At 44.2% G+C, this 17016-nt stretch overlaps 1 protein-coding gene across 1 annotated transcript in view; it reads right to left on the bottom strand.

Annotated features, from left to right (window-relative positions):
* Nucleotides 1–17016, bottom strand: part of Pstpip2 (proline-serine-threonine phosphatase interacting protein 2) — a 78525-nt gene continuing 61509 nt past the window's right edge. Inside the window, exons 6-15 of the mRNA XM_041640889.1 lie at nucleotides 12945–13007; nucleotides 11479–11577; nucleotides 10517–10562; nucleotides 10311–10390; nucleotides 8957–9055; nucleotides 7733–7829; nucleotides 6686–6767; nucleotides 5162–5196; nucleotides 4063–4123; nucleotides 1–1668 (exon numbers count right to left, since the gene is read on the bottom strand). Of these exons, the coding sequence (XP_041496823.1) occupies nucleotides 4074–4123; nucleotides 5162–5196; nucleotides 6686–6767; nucleotides 7733–7829; nucleotides 8957–9055; nucleotides 10311–10390; nucleotides 10517–10562; nucleotides 11479–11577; nucleotides 12945–13007 (651 nt within the window). The 3' untranslated portion in view covers nucleotides 1–1668; nucleotides 4063–4073. The remainder of the gene's footprint in view (nucleotides 1669–4062; nucleotides 4124–5161; nucleotides 5197–6685; nucleotides 6768–7732; nucleotides 7830–8956; nucleotides 9056–10310; nucleotides 10391–10516; nucleotides 10563–11478; nucleotides 11578–12944; nucleotides 13008–17016) is intronic.

Raw genomic sequence — 17016 nt, forward strand, 5'->3', positions numbered from 1 at the left:
ATCAACAGCAACTTTTATTTTACTTCATGTCAAGCAGACAAAAAAAGCAATAAAATTAAAATATTATTTGACATTCATGAAACACGTTTATATCAATTATGCTGATTGACAGAAAACATAAATCATTGAGGACTTGCCAACAATAAATAATACACTTAAAAACAGAAAGTTCTATGTGCAATAGACAATTTCCTGAGGCTTTCCAGTTTGGGGAAGTCAATGGACCTTTGCAAACCTGAGTTTCTCAAAAGGATGCCCAAGTGGTGCAAATTTCCTGTCGTGACAAGGAGTGGCCACAGCTAAGAGCATCTTACATTGAAAGAGGGGAAATAATGGATCTTTGTGCAGGGGGAGATTGAGATGGGTTCTCACTGTGTATACAGGCTGATCTCAGACTCACAGTCTTCCTGTCCCAGCCTCCAGCATGCTGTGATCACAGGCAGGCACCTCCATGCCTGGCTTTCAATCTTATTTTAATCAATGTGACAAAGTCCTGGGAGAGTGACTGCAGAGGCGAGGAACACGTTTGCTCTTTGCAGTGAGACAGACACTTACAATACCCAATAAGACACGGTGCTAATGCACGTTGTAATAACCAGTACCAGTGTGCCACTTTCCCAGGTGTGAATACCACATAAACAGTACATGACCTCCTGCCGTGTGGGGCTGGCAAAAGGAAGAGACAAGAATGCCTCTTTAAATGTTCCAGAGCACAGCAAGGGATGCGTAGGGGGGCATGCATGTCAATCACAGGCACATGTGTGGAGGCTAAAGTGCATGCATGTCAATCACAGCTATGTATATGCCACAACACACGTGTGGAAGCCAGAGGCTAGCAATGGAGTGAGTTCCAGTGACGGCGCTGAGGTCCTCAGGCTTGCACAAGCACCGTGACTCACTGATCCAACGTGCCCGCACTCCTTTAACTTGAGCACAAGCATGGCAGCCTCACCCAGGGCTAGACACAGAGTTTGTAAGGCTATCAGAATTGTAAGGAACCCGATTTCACCCTGCTGGCTTCCCCGTCTGTAAAATGAGCAAGACCAATCGTACACATCTAAGGCTTCCAGCCAAAAACAAAGGTAATTTTAAATATTGCACCACCAAGGAAAGGTTTCGCTGTTTCCATGCCCCTACTTCCCACAGCCCAAAGAGCATCTTTCCGCTGCTCACACCATCTTCCACAGCTCACACCATCTTCCACTGCTCACACCATCTTCCACAGCTCACACCATCTTCCGCAGCTCACACCATCTTCCACAGCTTGCACACCATCTTCCACCGCTCACACCATCTTCCACCGCTCACACCATCTTCCACCGCTCACACCATCTTCCGCAGACCTGCCTGCTCAAGCCAACACTCAGAATCCAGAGTGACCTTTCTCCCCAGATAGAAAACAACACTCATAATCTTAGCAACTAAACAAGAAATAATTCTTCCTTCTGGGGCACTATGTAAACTTTCTGAGAAGAAAAAAAAAAGAACTCTGCAGACCTCTGCTTGCTAGGTTGAGTCAATATCTACTATAAATTTAAAACATCAAAAAATTTTCAAGAAGAATTCACATCCAAGTCTTCATGATTGACACAATCTGGTTATGAACTGTGCTGCTCTCAGGGCCTCTTTTCACGCCATAGAAGCAGTAACTGGAGAAAGCTTTCTTTTCTGAAAGAAAACAGCAAAGACATCTCATTTGAATGACCTATCCATGCCAACTCAGGAGGTCAAGGAAGCAAATGGTAAGGAGAGAGTCGCAGTCACCACGGAAACTCTTCATGATAATAACATGGGCACTGATATTTTTGACACACATATTTTTAATTCAAAAAGTATAATCTGTCTTTATTAAGAATGTTAGAATAAAAAACATGAATAGCAGCTAAAGTCAACAACTATTGAACAAATTACTAATAATGCCTAAGGTCGCCTATGATATTTCAACCCCTACAGTACAGTCAAATATATAAATAGTACAATACATTGCTTAAGTGAATTAATTAAACCAAGTTTCTTTCCTTAAAAGTCTCTGAAATTGAGGCTGGAGAGATGACTCTGTGGGTAAGAGCACTTGTTGCTCCTCCAGAAAACCTAAATTCAGTTCTCAGCCCCTATCAACCGCCAGTGACTCTAGTTTCAGGAAATCCAACACCCTCTCCTGGACTCTGCAGGCACTACACACATGGAAAGATGGGACTGGGATGGGGGGAAAGAAAGTTTTTTAAATTCTCTGAATTAAGCTCCAATTCATTGAATTGGTGAGGAAATTAAAATGATACAATTTGAGAGACTCAACTCATGAAATGCATAGGCATTAGCATCTTGCCTTGGCACATGGGACACCTGGACTCTGGGGAGCGAGAGTTCTATATCAAATGCTAGTCCTAATCCTGTAACATATGTGTGTTATCTAGATGAGAGCAGGAAACAAAAGGGTAAAATATTATTTTATATAACTATATAGTATATAAGTGTAATATTGCATTATATATATTTATTTAATAAGCTCTTGGGACTGCCAGTGCTTTGTCCCACGGCCATCATTCGCACTATGGTCCAGAAAGCAGCTCTGCCAGATGAGGAATTCACTCACAGTATCCCTGCTTTGTCTCTACTCGGGGCTCAGAGAAAGAAGCAGCCTTATGAAAAGGCTACAATTTATATTATGTGTATACCTAGTTAGTGAATGAGGGTTTTTATTTTTTTATTTTTTATTTATTTTATTTTTAATTATTTTTGGTTTTTCAAGACAGGGTTTCTCTGTAGCTTTGGAGCCTGTCCTGGAAACTAGCTCTTTTAGACCAGGCTGGCCTCGAACCCCAGAAATCCGCCCGGCCCTGCCTCCCCATTACTGGGATTAAAGTGCGCCACCACTGCCCAGCTGAGAATAAAAAATTTTATGTCGTCAGTTGCCATCTCTTTATAGCAAACTTACTCCCACCTTAAACATATTTATGAAGGAATTTAAGGTGTTCTATTTAATATAAACTGATACAAGCTAATTATTTCTATTTAATTAAGACAACCTGGCTCCTGTCCTGTGTAGCTAATTAGGGATAACTCAGCAAAGAGGCGGTTTGGGGGCCTGAAGCAAGGCTGGATATACTGACCTCCTGTGCTTTCTGGTGGGTGGGGCACGAGACAAACAAACCACCAGAGAGCACTGCCCAAACCTGTGCTGCTTCCTAACTGACAGTAAACTTTATCCATACCAAGGAGGGCAGAAGTGGCACTTCTCTAGGTCTTGCCATGGCTTCCCACATCCACCCACTCTCCTGCTGTTCCCAGAAGCACGTGAGATCAGAAACAGGCAAATGGCTCAACTCTTCGAAATAGTTTTCAATGAAGAAGTAAGACTGTCTCGTCAGAGACAAATGGGAAACTAAGACAGACTACACATGGAAGAAGTAGATCCTCCTTCTTCTTTGCTGCTGAAATCCCATACAGTCACGTTGCAGGCATGGAGTACCCTGTACAGGGAGTTTCCTTTAGTATTGCTTTTGGCTCCTGAGGCGTTTCTCACACTGTGAAAATGAGCCAACTGTCTGAGGGCCCAGAGAACCAGACACTGTGGTCACCTCTGTAGCTCTGGCTGGTTAGCAGTGCCGAGTTCTCCTCCAAGAATCCTTGTGAGGTGCTGGTTCGACTAATGACAACCTGTGACCTGGTACAGGCTGACTCCCATGATCCTCCTGTGTTTGGTGAGCATGACAACACTGATGTGTGGTTTTCACTGACCTCTCCCCTTTCAGGGAGTAAGGAATACGTTAAAGACTGAGAGCCATGTGTGTTTTGCTTCTGGAGTGCTGAAATGTAGGTGTGTAAAAGCTACAAAAAGGGCTAAGCAAATTCAGAGAGCCACGTAGTAATGAAAAACAAAGGGGAAATGGCCTCATCCCAGCAGCTTTCCAATCAGCTTGCAGCTGTAGCACTACAGGCAAAACCGGAAGGGAGGAATGCCACACCCACCAGGATGCTCGCCTCTTGGTGACGTTCTAAAGAAGATCCCATGGCTTCAGAAACACAAACTGACAGGATTAAAAGAAGGTTGAAGACTCTTACCGCCACTGGCACTACTGATAGAGCAAAGTGTAGTCCTCCACCAAGGAGTAATCTGGGTCTTCTGCAAAGAAGAGAACATGAGACAAAATTAAGCTAATCATTGGGCTTAATAAATCCGGTGTTTCTCAACCCATGGGTCACAATCCCCTCGGGGGTCAAACAATCCTTTCACAGGGGTCCCCTATCAGTCAGATAGCCTGCATATCAGATATTTACAGTACGATTCATAACAGTAGCAAAATTACAGCTGTGAGTAGCAAGGAAAATTATTTTTTATGCAGATCTGTGTATGTGTTCAAGTGCTCAGCACACATACAGAAGTCAAAGGTTAACTGGTGAAGGTCAGTTCTCTCCTTCCACCAAGTGCGGTCCAGGCATCGAATTCAGGCTGCCGACCTTGACAGCGAGCACCCTCTGAACCATCTTACCGGCCCCAAAATTCTTAACAGTCTTGAAACTTTTACTGGGATGCCAAATCAGCCTCAGTCAGCTCTTCCCTCAATCCCGTGAATACAGCTTCTTAAACGGCTAGTGCCCAAAATGATAAATTTTTAAACACGCTACGGATCTCCTACCACGCTAAGGGTTTGAGATGATAGGAGAAGGCAAAATGCCTCTCTTCAAAGCTGTTGTAATTAACCAGAAAATAGAACTGACCAAAAAAAATGTTGGTATGTGTGGTTCTCTCTGCGATATTGCAGACGGAAAGGAGCTCAGCATGATCTGAAAACAAGTCCTTGTTGGGCAGTGTGCAACATTATAATTAATAATAGAGTGAGACCCTGCCTCAAAAAGAGAAGTCTTATGGTAAGATTCAAATACAGGCACAATCTCTTAGGAACTCAACCCTATCAGGAGTGCCCAACCCACCGCCCATGGGCCACACGCAGCCCAGGATAGCTAGGAATGTGGCCCGACACAGACTCAGAAACTTACTTAAAACACGTCTATTTTTTGTATGTGGTAACTAGACTGCACGGTTCTGTCTCAAGTACGGACTCTGTAGATGATGGGGCCATGTCATAAGGTCAACAAGTCAGATTGCCTGGTTCTTATTTTAATCTAAGAACATCTGCCCTGGAAATCCCAAGAGGCATACCTGGTAGATGTTTAGGAACTGGGAGAGGTCCTCTCCTGGAAGAGATGAAAATCAAAGTCTTTCGGGTGAGCTCTTACTATTTTCGTATCTTTCTACTCAGTCAAGGCAAATGATCTACAGCCCTGACTTGCAGAAACCCAGAGGGCGGGTGCATATGAAGCCGGCGAGCAGAATGCACAGGAGTCAGGAGTACGGAGCTCTGCCCAGGCCCCGCTGACAGGATTTTCATCTCAGCTGTTGATCTCCTGGCATCTCAGAATCTTTGTACATGGACTGAGAAACACAAACAGCTCTCGACTCTGCGAGAGTTGTCGGCTCAGTCAGACGAACGGTTTTGAGTGGTCCTTACGGTTGACAGTGTGCATTGACCTATCTCCCAAACACCCTCCACTTTTCCTAAAACTGGATGGAAAACTCGGCAGATGAGACCTCACTCCACCCCACCCCCACGGTTTGGTGTGGAATAAAGGTTTCCTTTCCCTCCAGACCCTTTATATTAGGAGCAGCATACTTTCTGTGCAATGGGCCAGTGGAAGCGGCTTAGCTCTGCTGGCCACACTGTCTCTGGGGCACCTCTGCTCAGGTCTAGTAGGAAAACAGCCATATAGGAAGAGAGATCCGCTGACCACGCTCCAATACCTTTCTATGTGAACACCGATCATTTAAAAATATAAGCCAGGGCTACATAAAGGAATCAGTGATTATGAGTGCTCACTGAAAGCCAGGCAGTGGTGGCGCAAGCTTTTAATCCCAGGAGGCAGAGGTACACAGATCTCTGTGAGTTCAAGGTCAGCCTGGTCTACAGAGAGAATTCCAGGACAGGTTCCAAAGTCACCCAGAGAAACCCTGTCTAGAGTGCTCGCTGCTCTTTGAGGAGACCCAACACCTCTAGGTTCCAGCTCTAGGGAATGTGATACCCTCTTGTGGCCTCTGTGGACATTCACAGAAACACAGCATGTAATGACACAGACAGACACACATACATACAGATAAAATAAATTTTAAAAAAATGTAAGCCCGGTGTAATAGCTTATGACTGTAATCTTAGCACTCGAGACCTGGGATAGGAAGATCTCTGTGAGTTTAAGACCAGTCTGGGCTACAGAGTAAGATCCTGTCTCAAATAAACACAAACACTCATATATACACACACCACAGAGAGAAAGAAAGAGAGAGAGAGAGATCCTTCTTAACTCATAGGCCCTATAAAAACTAGTAGATCATATCTGACTCAAAGGAGGGCGTAGTGTGCTTATTCCTATCAGCCATAGAAAGGTATAGAATTTATAAACAAGTAATAACGGTCATACTCAAGTATGCTATAGGACCCTGGAAACCAGAGCTAATAAAAGCTATATAATATTTGTTCTAAAAGCACTATTTCAAAAAACTAAGTTACCTTAGTAGGTAAATTATGTCAATTTGGTCAATTAAAAATAAAAGGTAATGTCTTAATATAGTTATATTAATAATATAAAAATTTATTAAAATATTTTCTTCACACGAGAAGCAGTTGGTTATTACCTTGCTACATTGGGCCCTGTAGTCTTTCCTTGTGGGGCTGCATTCCGCTGAGAAGAGTAGAAATTCTCATACATGATTGGTGCTGCAATTTTTAAGACATGTGACATCAGAAACAGGTAAGGGTTGGGGGTAGAACACTTGCCAAGCCTACAAAAAGTCCTGGCTTCGTCACCCAGTGCTAAAAGACACTGAGTGCACATGCCTGTCACTACCTTGGTTCTCAGGGGGTGGAGGCAAAAAGATCTGGAGTTCAATGTCATCTGCAGTTGAACAGCAAGTTTAAGATTAGCCTAGAATATGAGACCCTGCCTCAAAGTAAATAAATAAATAAACAAAAGGTAGAGAGACCTAGAACAATCTCCAAAAGCCTGTGTTTTAGAGACTTTGTCCCCAGCTTAGCACTAATAGAAGGAATAGAACCTTTAAGAAATATAACCCAGTAGGAACAAACCAGGTCAGGTCACTGCAGGCATGGCCTGGTCTGCTCCTCTGTCACATCTTGGCTGTAAGATGAGCAGTCCACTGGGTCACTCTCTACCACAGTGTGCGGCCTCACTAAGCCTCGAGAGCAATGGCATCAACTGGACTAAAGCTTTGAACAACTAGAGCTAAAAGTAAACATTTCTCAGACAATTATCACATGGACTCACTCGTAAGTGGCTTTTAGACATAAAGCAAAGAAAACCAGCCTACAAATCACTACCCCAGAGAAACTAGACAACAATGAGGACCCTAAGAGAGACATACATGGATCTAATCTACATGGAAAGTAGAAAAAGACAAGATCTCCTGAGTAAATTGTGACCATGGGAGAGAACAGAAGAGGAGGGGGGAAGAAGGGAGGAGAGCAGAGAAAAATGTATCATTCAATAAAATCAATCAGTTAAAATAAAATTAAAAAGTAAAGTTTTCTCTTATTGGTCAGTTTACAACAGTTTTTGTTACAGCAGCCGAAGCTGACTAATACAGCATCTTATATCCTCTGTAACCCAGGACAAGAAAGACTGATACCATTGCTTAGCTGCGCCCCCATGCTACCCAGCTTACCTGGTGGGGTATGTCCAGTTTTACGCTGGTTTACAAAATATTGAATATCCTTTTCAATGCTGCACAGTTCCAAACTCTTACGGACTTGTTCATACATCTGATCAACACAAGATAAAGCATTATGCAGAAGTTTACTGATGAGAATTAAGGCACCGCTCTATAGAAAAGGAACGTTAATGAGCAGCCAACTCTTTTGCAACTTTGTTTTGAAAGCAGGAGACATTCCCAAGACCAAGGGTTCTGTGGGAACTCCTTCAGCCAGTAGCCTTTAAGATACCAGCCCACTTGGGTGTGGCCTCTTATACAATAAATGCCAACACAAAACCTGTGCTTGCTCTCTCTGCTGCTGGATTAGGCTCCTGTTCCCCGTTTGTGCAGAGGACTATAATCTGTGAGTCTACCCCTAAATAAAGAACCCTTGATTATGCTCAGTTCTGAGCTAGTGTAAAATTATTTTCTAGCGTCCACCTGCACAAGACTCACACAGGGCACCATTCTAGTACATCTGGGATATTGCCTTTTTTAGATGAAAAAAAATTAAAATGCAAGGAAATATTCTTTTCTGGCCAGACCAAAGCCCTGGTTATTTTTTTTAAGTATTGATGGAATAAAGAAACTATATGCCAAGTCCCATGACTAAGTCTCAGGGCCACCCACAAACGCAATCACAACTACTTAACCTGAGGATAAGTCTTTCCATTCGATTCTATGGGTTTCCTGGACATCTGATCATTCTAAAGTCATGTCCCATCTGAGAGAGAGTGGGGCTATTACTTAGCAAAGGCTGTGATAACCGTGTCTGGTGTCTTTGATATCTGGGGACCCAGTTACCTTTGCTGTGCAAGTTAATTCTGGATAAGCACCATGAGAGACAGAAGCAAATCCTCACCCTGGGGTGACCATCAGCCTGCCATGAGTCAGTCTGCTAATACTTGGTACAGGAAGTGATGGCATTCTACCCTGGAGCTGTCTCTGGGACTCACATTCATCTGTGACATGTCTGGTGTTTAGGTTTCCTTATCTGCTATCCATCCCTAACTCGCAGTTTCGCAAAGACTCACGATGGTAAAATGGACCAGGAGTCAGGAAGACGACAGCAATGCTCATATCTTTATCACTCTGTACCCCAAATGGAAGCAGGAAGTGGGGAGAGGGTGAGCTAACAGGCATTGATGGTGGCTCTCACACACAGAGCACGGTCTTCTGTGACTGCTTCTCACTTACTTCATCATCGGTGACACACTGCTGCGACAGCTGATTCAGATGTAACCACAACGCATTCCGGAAGAAGTTGATACGCTCACATTCTTGAGCCTCAAACACCTACAGGAAAACAGTTACATGTACACGCATACGTAAAGAAGGGGCATCTGTTTAGACTGGCTATGACGTGAACACTATTAACCTACATTGATGGGTGGAGTTTAAAGAGTAAAGCAGAAGAAAGTGCTTAGTGTGAGCATAAAGCCCCACAGTATCAAATTGTAGAGATAAGTCAAACGAGGTTCATTTCATCAAATAAGATCAAACAAATGAAATTAAAAAAAAAAAAACACTGAAGTCGGTCTGGGGTATGGCTCAGTGGACTGGTGCTTGCCTAGCATGCATAAGGCTCCAGGTTTGATCATCGGCACCTCACAAAGGTAAGAGAAATCACAAAGCCCTGGACCTCACACCAAGGGCATCCCCACTACCGTGAGAGAGGAGAAAGCAGGCGTAGAGAGTAAAGTTTAGGCTGGGACAGGCTGGAACTTGGGACTTGCAGACAACTTCAAAAAACATGGCTGGGGTTGAGAACCTATCTCAGTGGTAGAGCATATACAAGCATGCGGTTCTAGGCTTGATTCCCAGCACGCACGACGCACGCATGCACCGCGTGCTGGAGGAGACAGACACAGGGACAAAGAGAGAGTATGGACACGCCCAAGAGGAGGGGAGACTGTGTCGAAGGGTACAGGCAGGCCCGCTGATCATCATAAGACCTTGGCAGGGCAGGGAGCAGCTGCTTCCCACTTAAGGAGAGCTGTGAATTGGCCATTGTAATCCCTGAATTCAGAGAGACTGCCTTCGAGCTGCCACCCTAGAGTTCCTGACTGACAGTCCACATTTCTACCGAGTCCAAGGATAATACTGGTTCTGCTGGTCCTGGGACACTGTTAGCAACTGGTGCCAGAAAGCTGAGGAACTTTCTTGTGTCTTTTAAGTTTTCTCTAGAAAATTATGGAGTCCTGTGTATTCCCCTTCGAACCTAGCAAGTACAGGCATGACTCTAGGAGGAACTACAGAGCTCAGTCCGCCACTAACTGATGCAGCCCTGTCATGCCCGCGCTAACCAAATATTAGACTAATGCTTTGGAGGGAGCTGGACGGTGAGGTCAGAGTGGGGGAGGAGCCAAAAACATGAGGATTAGAGGAAATTACTCCAATCCCTTCCATTCTCCACTTAAGTCCTCAATTTCTAACTCGCCCTCACGCTCAGTGACTGAATGAAGCAGGAGGGGCTAACATGAAAGCCGAGTCTCAGATTCTAGGGGAAGGTGTGCTCTGTCCCACGCTGCTTCCAGTCCCCGGGACCTACCTCGCAGGCCTTAATGTGCTCACTCTGCCAGTCTTCTCGGACCTTCTCCAGCGTGTTGATGTGGTGCATGTAGGTTTTATCTACAATGGACGGGGAGTTGATTTAGAAACTAGACAGGTATGCTGGATTGTAGCTGTTCATTCTGAGGCCCATTAATCCTGCATGTTCATAACAATGAAAACAGCCGCGACCAACCCTCCCCTCACCTGAATCCTCTACTGCGGTCTTTGAAGTTGCCAGTTTCACAAAAAGCTGCAAGGACCAAAACCAGAAAGAGATTAAGAGAAGCTGATTCAGGCATCCATGGCCAAACACATGCAAAAGCAATAGCAATGGAGAGGTAAGGTCTGGTCCAAGTCCTATATACGTCCCACTTAGAAGTAAATCTTTCATCTTCTTGGCATCTGAAAACAACCACCCTGTGTCTTCCTGTAGACACATCTCCCTGCCTCGAGCTGTGGATAATATTATATTTGAATTATATGTTATTACTTTATTTTATTTTATATTTTGTGTGTGTCTATGAGTGTCTTATATGCATGTTTTCTGTGTACCACATCTGTGCCTGGCACCTGCAGAGACCAGAAGAGGGCATTGTACACCCTGGGAATGGAGTTAGAGATGGTTGTGAGCTGCCATGTGTGTTCTGGGAATCAGACTTAGGTCCCCTGGAAGAGCAGTCAGTGCTATTAACTGCTGAGCCACTGTTCCAGGAATATTACTAAATGTATTATTTAATTTATTCATATTATTATTATTTCAGTCCACCCACAAGAAGCATTCTGTCAGCAAACAACACAGGAGCTGAGTTTTGAATACATTTAAAAAGGGTGCCAAGCCACTGCGCTCCAGTGATGTGCACCTCTGGTGCTGTCCCCAACTCGAAAATGTTCAAGGGCTTTTTTTTTCATTCTGAAGATTAGACGCCAAAGAAGTTATTGCCAGAGACTTGGGATACAAATCTATTTTTAAAAAATAATAATTTAAGTTGTTTTGTAATCTTTATTTTTAATTTTTTGAGATGGGTTTTCACTACGTAGTCCAGTCTGATATTAAACCCTCATGACCCTCCTTCCTCAACCTTCTGAGTACTAGGACAACCTGCACATCATGCCTAAGCCCTAGTTGGTTTAAACCAACACGACCGCATCTCTGAGTCTTCAGGTACCTTCTCTTGTTGCTTCGGGTTGACCACATTGGCACTGCGCTGGACAGCCTGCTCCGCCTCATCCTTGTCCCGGCACTTCTGCTCATAAGTCTTCTTGGCCTTCATTACAAACAGAAGGTGGAGATGGGTGAGCAAGATACCCAGTGTGGAAATCAGCCAACACAGCCCTCCAGGCCAGGTTCAGGCCCAGCACAAGCTCTCGCTGGTGCTGGAATCGACAGAGATTGGGCTCTCGGAGGGAAGGTGCCCTTCACTGCTCTCTGAGGAGTCCCCAGTTTCAGTTCTTTTCCAGACTACTCAGAGTTGGGCGCCTGCCCAAGGAAACAATAACTGCCATTTGGCACAAAGTACTCAGACGCTAAAGACCAAATGCTTTGATGTGGTTTCCAGCAAGAAATAGTGCAAGCAGCCGGGCAGACCACACGTGCCATCCACAGTGATACTTTCAACACCACTTCACAGTCATAATGCTACATATGTAGCGGTGTGACTTCTAAAAGATTCTGTTGTAGCGCACACTAAGAAACTCATGGAAAGCTAGGAAGGGAGCTGTAACGACTTGTCCCTGGCTTGCCACGCATTGTTACTAAAGCACTTAAAGGAAAGTAAGCATTTATAATTCCAAGGTATCTTAAAACACAAAAGGTCATTCAGTAAAATGAGCAACAAACAAAGTTCAGAACTGCCATTAGGTAGAAAGTTCAAAAACAAGATAAATAGTGTGTGTGTGTATGTAGGTGTGTGTATCTGTGTGAACATATGCGTATGTGCCTATGTATCTGTGTACATTTGTATGTGTGTATATTTGTGTGTCATATGCTTTGCATCACATCCTAAAATATAAGTGGACTGGTTTTTATTTTTCCAGGTGTCATGTTAACTATCCCAGCAGAGATGAGCAAACATCTACTCAACCCCATCAGGTAGCAACAGACCAAAGAGATGATTCCACTCAAGTCCAGCTTGATGGACCAATGACTTTGACTGTGGATAATTATAGGAACAAGGGTGAAGGTCACCTACAGAAGTATGGACAACCTATGGGTAGTTATACCGCAGAAGAAATGTTTGCCCCTTCCCAGAGCTATGATCTACCCAAGTCCTTGTTGACAGCATGGCCTTGTGAAGCCCCTTATCCTGCCCTGTGAACCTCTCTCTCCTGCAAGAGAGAATGTTACTGGGTCCAGTCTTGCTAGGGCTGTTGATAGCCATGATACTGACTTAGAAGGCAATAGCTCACCACGCCCAGAGGACAGAGTTCTACACCAGCTCGTCAGAAATGAAGCAGCATTGTACCAACACTCTCCTATCCTCAAGGCCTTAATAGGAAGGAAAGTCAAGTGTTTTCCTTAACAGAAGATCAATAAATGACATCACGGAAACATCAGTTGAGTAGGAGGATGTCCATGAACAGAATGTTTGATAATGCCACTGTTATAAAAACAGCAGCAGCCAGTGTAACTCACATCCATGGTCTTCTTGTAGTGTGTGTTCTTCTGTTTGTGGAAAGCATCCATTATAGTTTCTGTCTGTGAAGAGAATACAAAACACTGTCCATAAAAACTGTAAGTTACTGCTAACAGCAGCTCGTCTTGAGGGCTAAGCGTTCAACGTGGGTTATCCAGTTTAGTCTTCATGTCACTCAGAAGCCAGATGTGCTCTCTATTGTCCCCTCATCACAAATGAAGACAGTACAGAGCAGAGACTAAACTTCTTGCTCACGATGTCACAGGTGGTTAAAGACACTTTAACTGCATCTTATTTAGCCTGGGCACTCACACCCCGAGTCCTGAACCCTCAAAACATCACCAGAGTCTCGCTGATCACCATGGAGTGCTTTCTTCAGGGAATCTAGAATCAAAGGACTTTGGTTTCCAGAAGAAGTTTTAAATTCTTGTTAAAATACCATTTGTATTTTAAGAGCATCTTTATTCTGGAAGCTTTGTCAGCACAGGCAAATTAGGAGTTCAACCTCTACTTCTGTGGCTCCTCAATGACATACGCTTTATGACAAATTGCCAGGGGAAGAAGGAAGTGTCTGTAGCAGTGCTAACAGAAACTGTTCTATGATCTAGCCTCATCTAGCCAGCAAGGTAAACTCCATGGAGTTCGCTTGAGTACAATTTCTTCACTGTAGTTGCTACGGTGCTACTTTTGTTAGCCAATAAATGCCTGCCTCTCAGACCCAGTTCTTCTGGTCCCCATTTATCTAGCACTTTTATGCGAAGTCACTCCATGATCACAGTAGTGTTTCTGTGTAAATACTACATCTCCATTTTCCTGATGATCCCAAAGAAACAAAGTCAGTGTTAGTGGCTTCAATGAGATGGCTCCCAGAGGCTCATATAGCAGAATGCTTGGTCTCTAGCTGGTGGAAGTGTTTGGGAAGGATTAGTATGTGTGGCCTTGTTTGGAGGAGGTGTGTCATTGGGAGTGGGCTTTGAGCCCACACCATTCCCAGCTAGCTTTCTGGCTGCCTCCTGGCTATTGCCTCAACACTAAGCATTCAGCTACCGTTCCATTGCCATGTCTGTCTGCCTGCTACCATACTCCCTGCCATGAAGTCATAGATCTCAGCAAACTTTTTCTTCTATAAGTCGCTTAGTTCATGGTGTCTACACTGCAGCAGCAAAGCAATGAGACTGTCAGCAAGGAAGAAAGCTGACATTTGCACCAAGGAGCCTATTATTTATTACTGAAAATGAGTTTCAAATGCAGCTCTTACTGGATACATATAAATTTAGGTTTTTATAGATTACCATAACAGACAAGCATGGATGGATTTTCAGGATATTTGGATGAAATACTTAAGGTGCTCTCACTTCAAATGGAATAATGAAACTCCCTCCGGGGAGCTTCAGAGAACCCAGAACTTACCTCCTAGCCTTCTCTAAAGCAGAGATAGCAGGAAGTAGCTACTCGTCTAGTAATGAAAAAGACAACGCAGGCACAGTGACAGGGCTCCAACACCAGCCCCACATGGAAAGACACATGACAGAGACTGGCCGCAGCCGCCGGGGAGCTGAAGTCCACGGAACTGACTAGCAAGAGCTAGTTTTACCTCTTTAGTAATCACAGCTAATTTTCCTGGGCTACTTGAGCTGATCAATTCACAGTGCTGGCTTTGCCATGGTCCTTTTAGTCCAAATATACACTTTGCTATGCATCCAACCATCCAGTTGGTGGTTGCTACTGGTTTATAATTGATAGTCCAACGTATCTCCTTATCTCCAAGTTCTACATAGAATCAGACCCCCTTCTTGGGTGCTGAGTGATTTACACTAACTCCTTACTTCCGATCAATCCCCCTCTGCCTTCACAGGGACACCAGTATTTGAAAGTTGTCAAGACCCTAAAAAACAGCCATTGACTCTAAGCAGACATGGGTAATTTCAGGAACCTGGGTGACATGCATTGCTCAAACCCACTCAGGGAGTTAGTCGTGGCATGCCGAGTCCATCTCTATCTGCTAAGTAGCCTCGGCCTAAGTCTTCTTGTGTCCATGCTCACACAGGGTGATCCACTCATGGTGACATCAGTGAGCCCAAATTCTCTTGCAGGTGTTTTCGGAGAAGATGCTCTTTTAGCATTTAAGTTTTCTGCTCCGACCAAATCGAATGTGAATGTGTTTTATTATTGATGATGCAGAGGATTTAAAAATAAAACAGTAAATTACATGTAGAGACATAGCTCAATACTGTACTTGTACAGAAAACCCAAGATCCTGAATTCAACCAGTTGCATAAGAGAAAAGGAAAGAGAAGAAAGAAAAGCAAGCAACTGCCTGGTTCTTTTGATGAGTAGAAACAGCTCGATTTCCAAGAAGTGGAAGGTCAGAGCAAGCAGTGTGACAGGTTTAAAAGGGGAAGTTAGCACTGAAACATTCTTTTTCCCAAAACAAGTTCTTTAAAAAGAAAAGAAAGGGAGGGGTACCCAAAGTCACCCCAGAGTCTGTTGTGAAACACTTAACTACAATTTTCTAAATAAACTTCTGACTTTTCAATGTTTTGAAAGCAGCTTCTGCTGAGAAAGGAATTGAGTCCGGGCACTCAGCACAAGGGTCAGGGTGGCCAAGAGCACCTAAGGTGAGGAAATGACCCTTTTTAAGTGGGGTCAACACGAACAGCTCAGTTAACTGTGGTATTACGGTTCTTTTTATTTTGTTAAACTGTTCCACCTGAGACACGATATCTCCTTATCTTTTTAATGACTCCTTTCTTTTCTTGCTTTTGAGACAAGGCCACGCTAAGTAATCCCCACTGACCTGGAACTCTTTGTAGAAACCAGATTTGGTCCTCCGGGATGTTAAAGATGAATGCCACCACACTCAGCTTTACATGTTTTAAAAATTGTATGCCTGTGCATGTCTGTGTGTGAATCCAGTGCCCATGGTGGCCAGAAGGAACGTATACCCTTGGAACTGAGTTACAGATGGTTCAGCCATCTAACACGGTACTGAGAAAACTGAACCCAGCAGCACACATTCAACTAACTACTGAGCCATCTTTCCAACCTCCCAGTTCGTTTGCTGTCCTTTCTGCTAGGTGTGGTGGTGCACACCTTTAATCCCAGCACTCAGAAAACAGAAGCAGGTGGATCTCTGTGAGTTCCAGGACAGCCAGGGCCAGAGAGAGACGGCCTGTCTCAAGAAGGGGTGGGGAAAGGAGAGGAGAGGAGAGACAAAAAAATTATCATTTCAGAGCTGGAGAGATAACTTGTCAGTTAAGGGAACCCAAATTTGGCTCCCAGCACCCATGTTAGTGGCTCAGAAACTTCTGTAACTCCAGCTTCAGAGCTTGTGATGCCTCTATGGTCACCACACACACATACACAAACACACACCAGTAAAAATAAAGATAATTCTTTGTAGGAGAGGGCATAGCAGGGATCTGAGGCAGGTATCTAAGAGAAGTAGGAGGGAGAAAAGCGGGGGTGATGTAATTTATTTCAATTAAAAATAGGTAAGTAAGGGGCTAGAGAGACGGGTTAGTGACTAAGAGCACTGGCTGCTCTCCTAGAGGACGAGCATTCAAGTCCCAGACTCCACATGGCACTCACACCTGTCTGTAACTCCAGATCCAGTCCCAGACTCCACATGGCACTCACACCTGTCTGTAACTCCAGATCCAGTCCCAGACTCCACATGGCACTCACACCTGTCTGTAACTCCAGATCCAGTCCCAGACTCCACATGGCACTCACACCTGTCTGTAACTCCAGCTCCAGGAACCTGATGCCCTCACGCAGATATGTGTAGGCAAAACACCAACGTACATAAAAATTATTTTAAAAGGTAGATGAATATAAGGTAACTTTTTAAAAACCTGGTGCCAGGCACAGTGGTACACACCTTTAATCCCAGCACCTGGGAGGCAGAGATGAAGGATCTCCGTGAGTTAGAGACCAGGCTAGAGATACAGAGAATTATATAGATATACAGAACTCCCCAGGGAGACCCTGTCTCAAAGAATATATCCATCTGTATTTCCTTAAGAGATGGCAGACTTGGTAATGTCAAACAAAAGAATCTGTTATCTA

The sequence above is a fragment of the Microtus oregoni genome, unplaced genomic scaffold (assembly GCF_018167655.1).
Source record: "Microtus oregoni isolate MIOR12 unplaced genomic scaffold, Mior012 000065F_ref0000479, whole genome shotgun sequence".
Classification (NCBI taxonomy): domain Eukaryota; kingdom Metazoa; phylum Chordata; class Mammalia; order Rodentia; family Cricetidae; genus Microtus; species Microtus oregoni.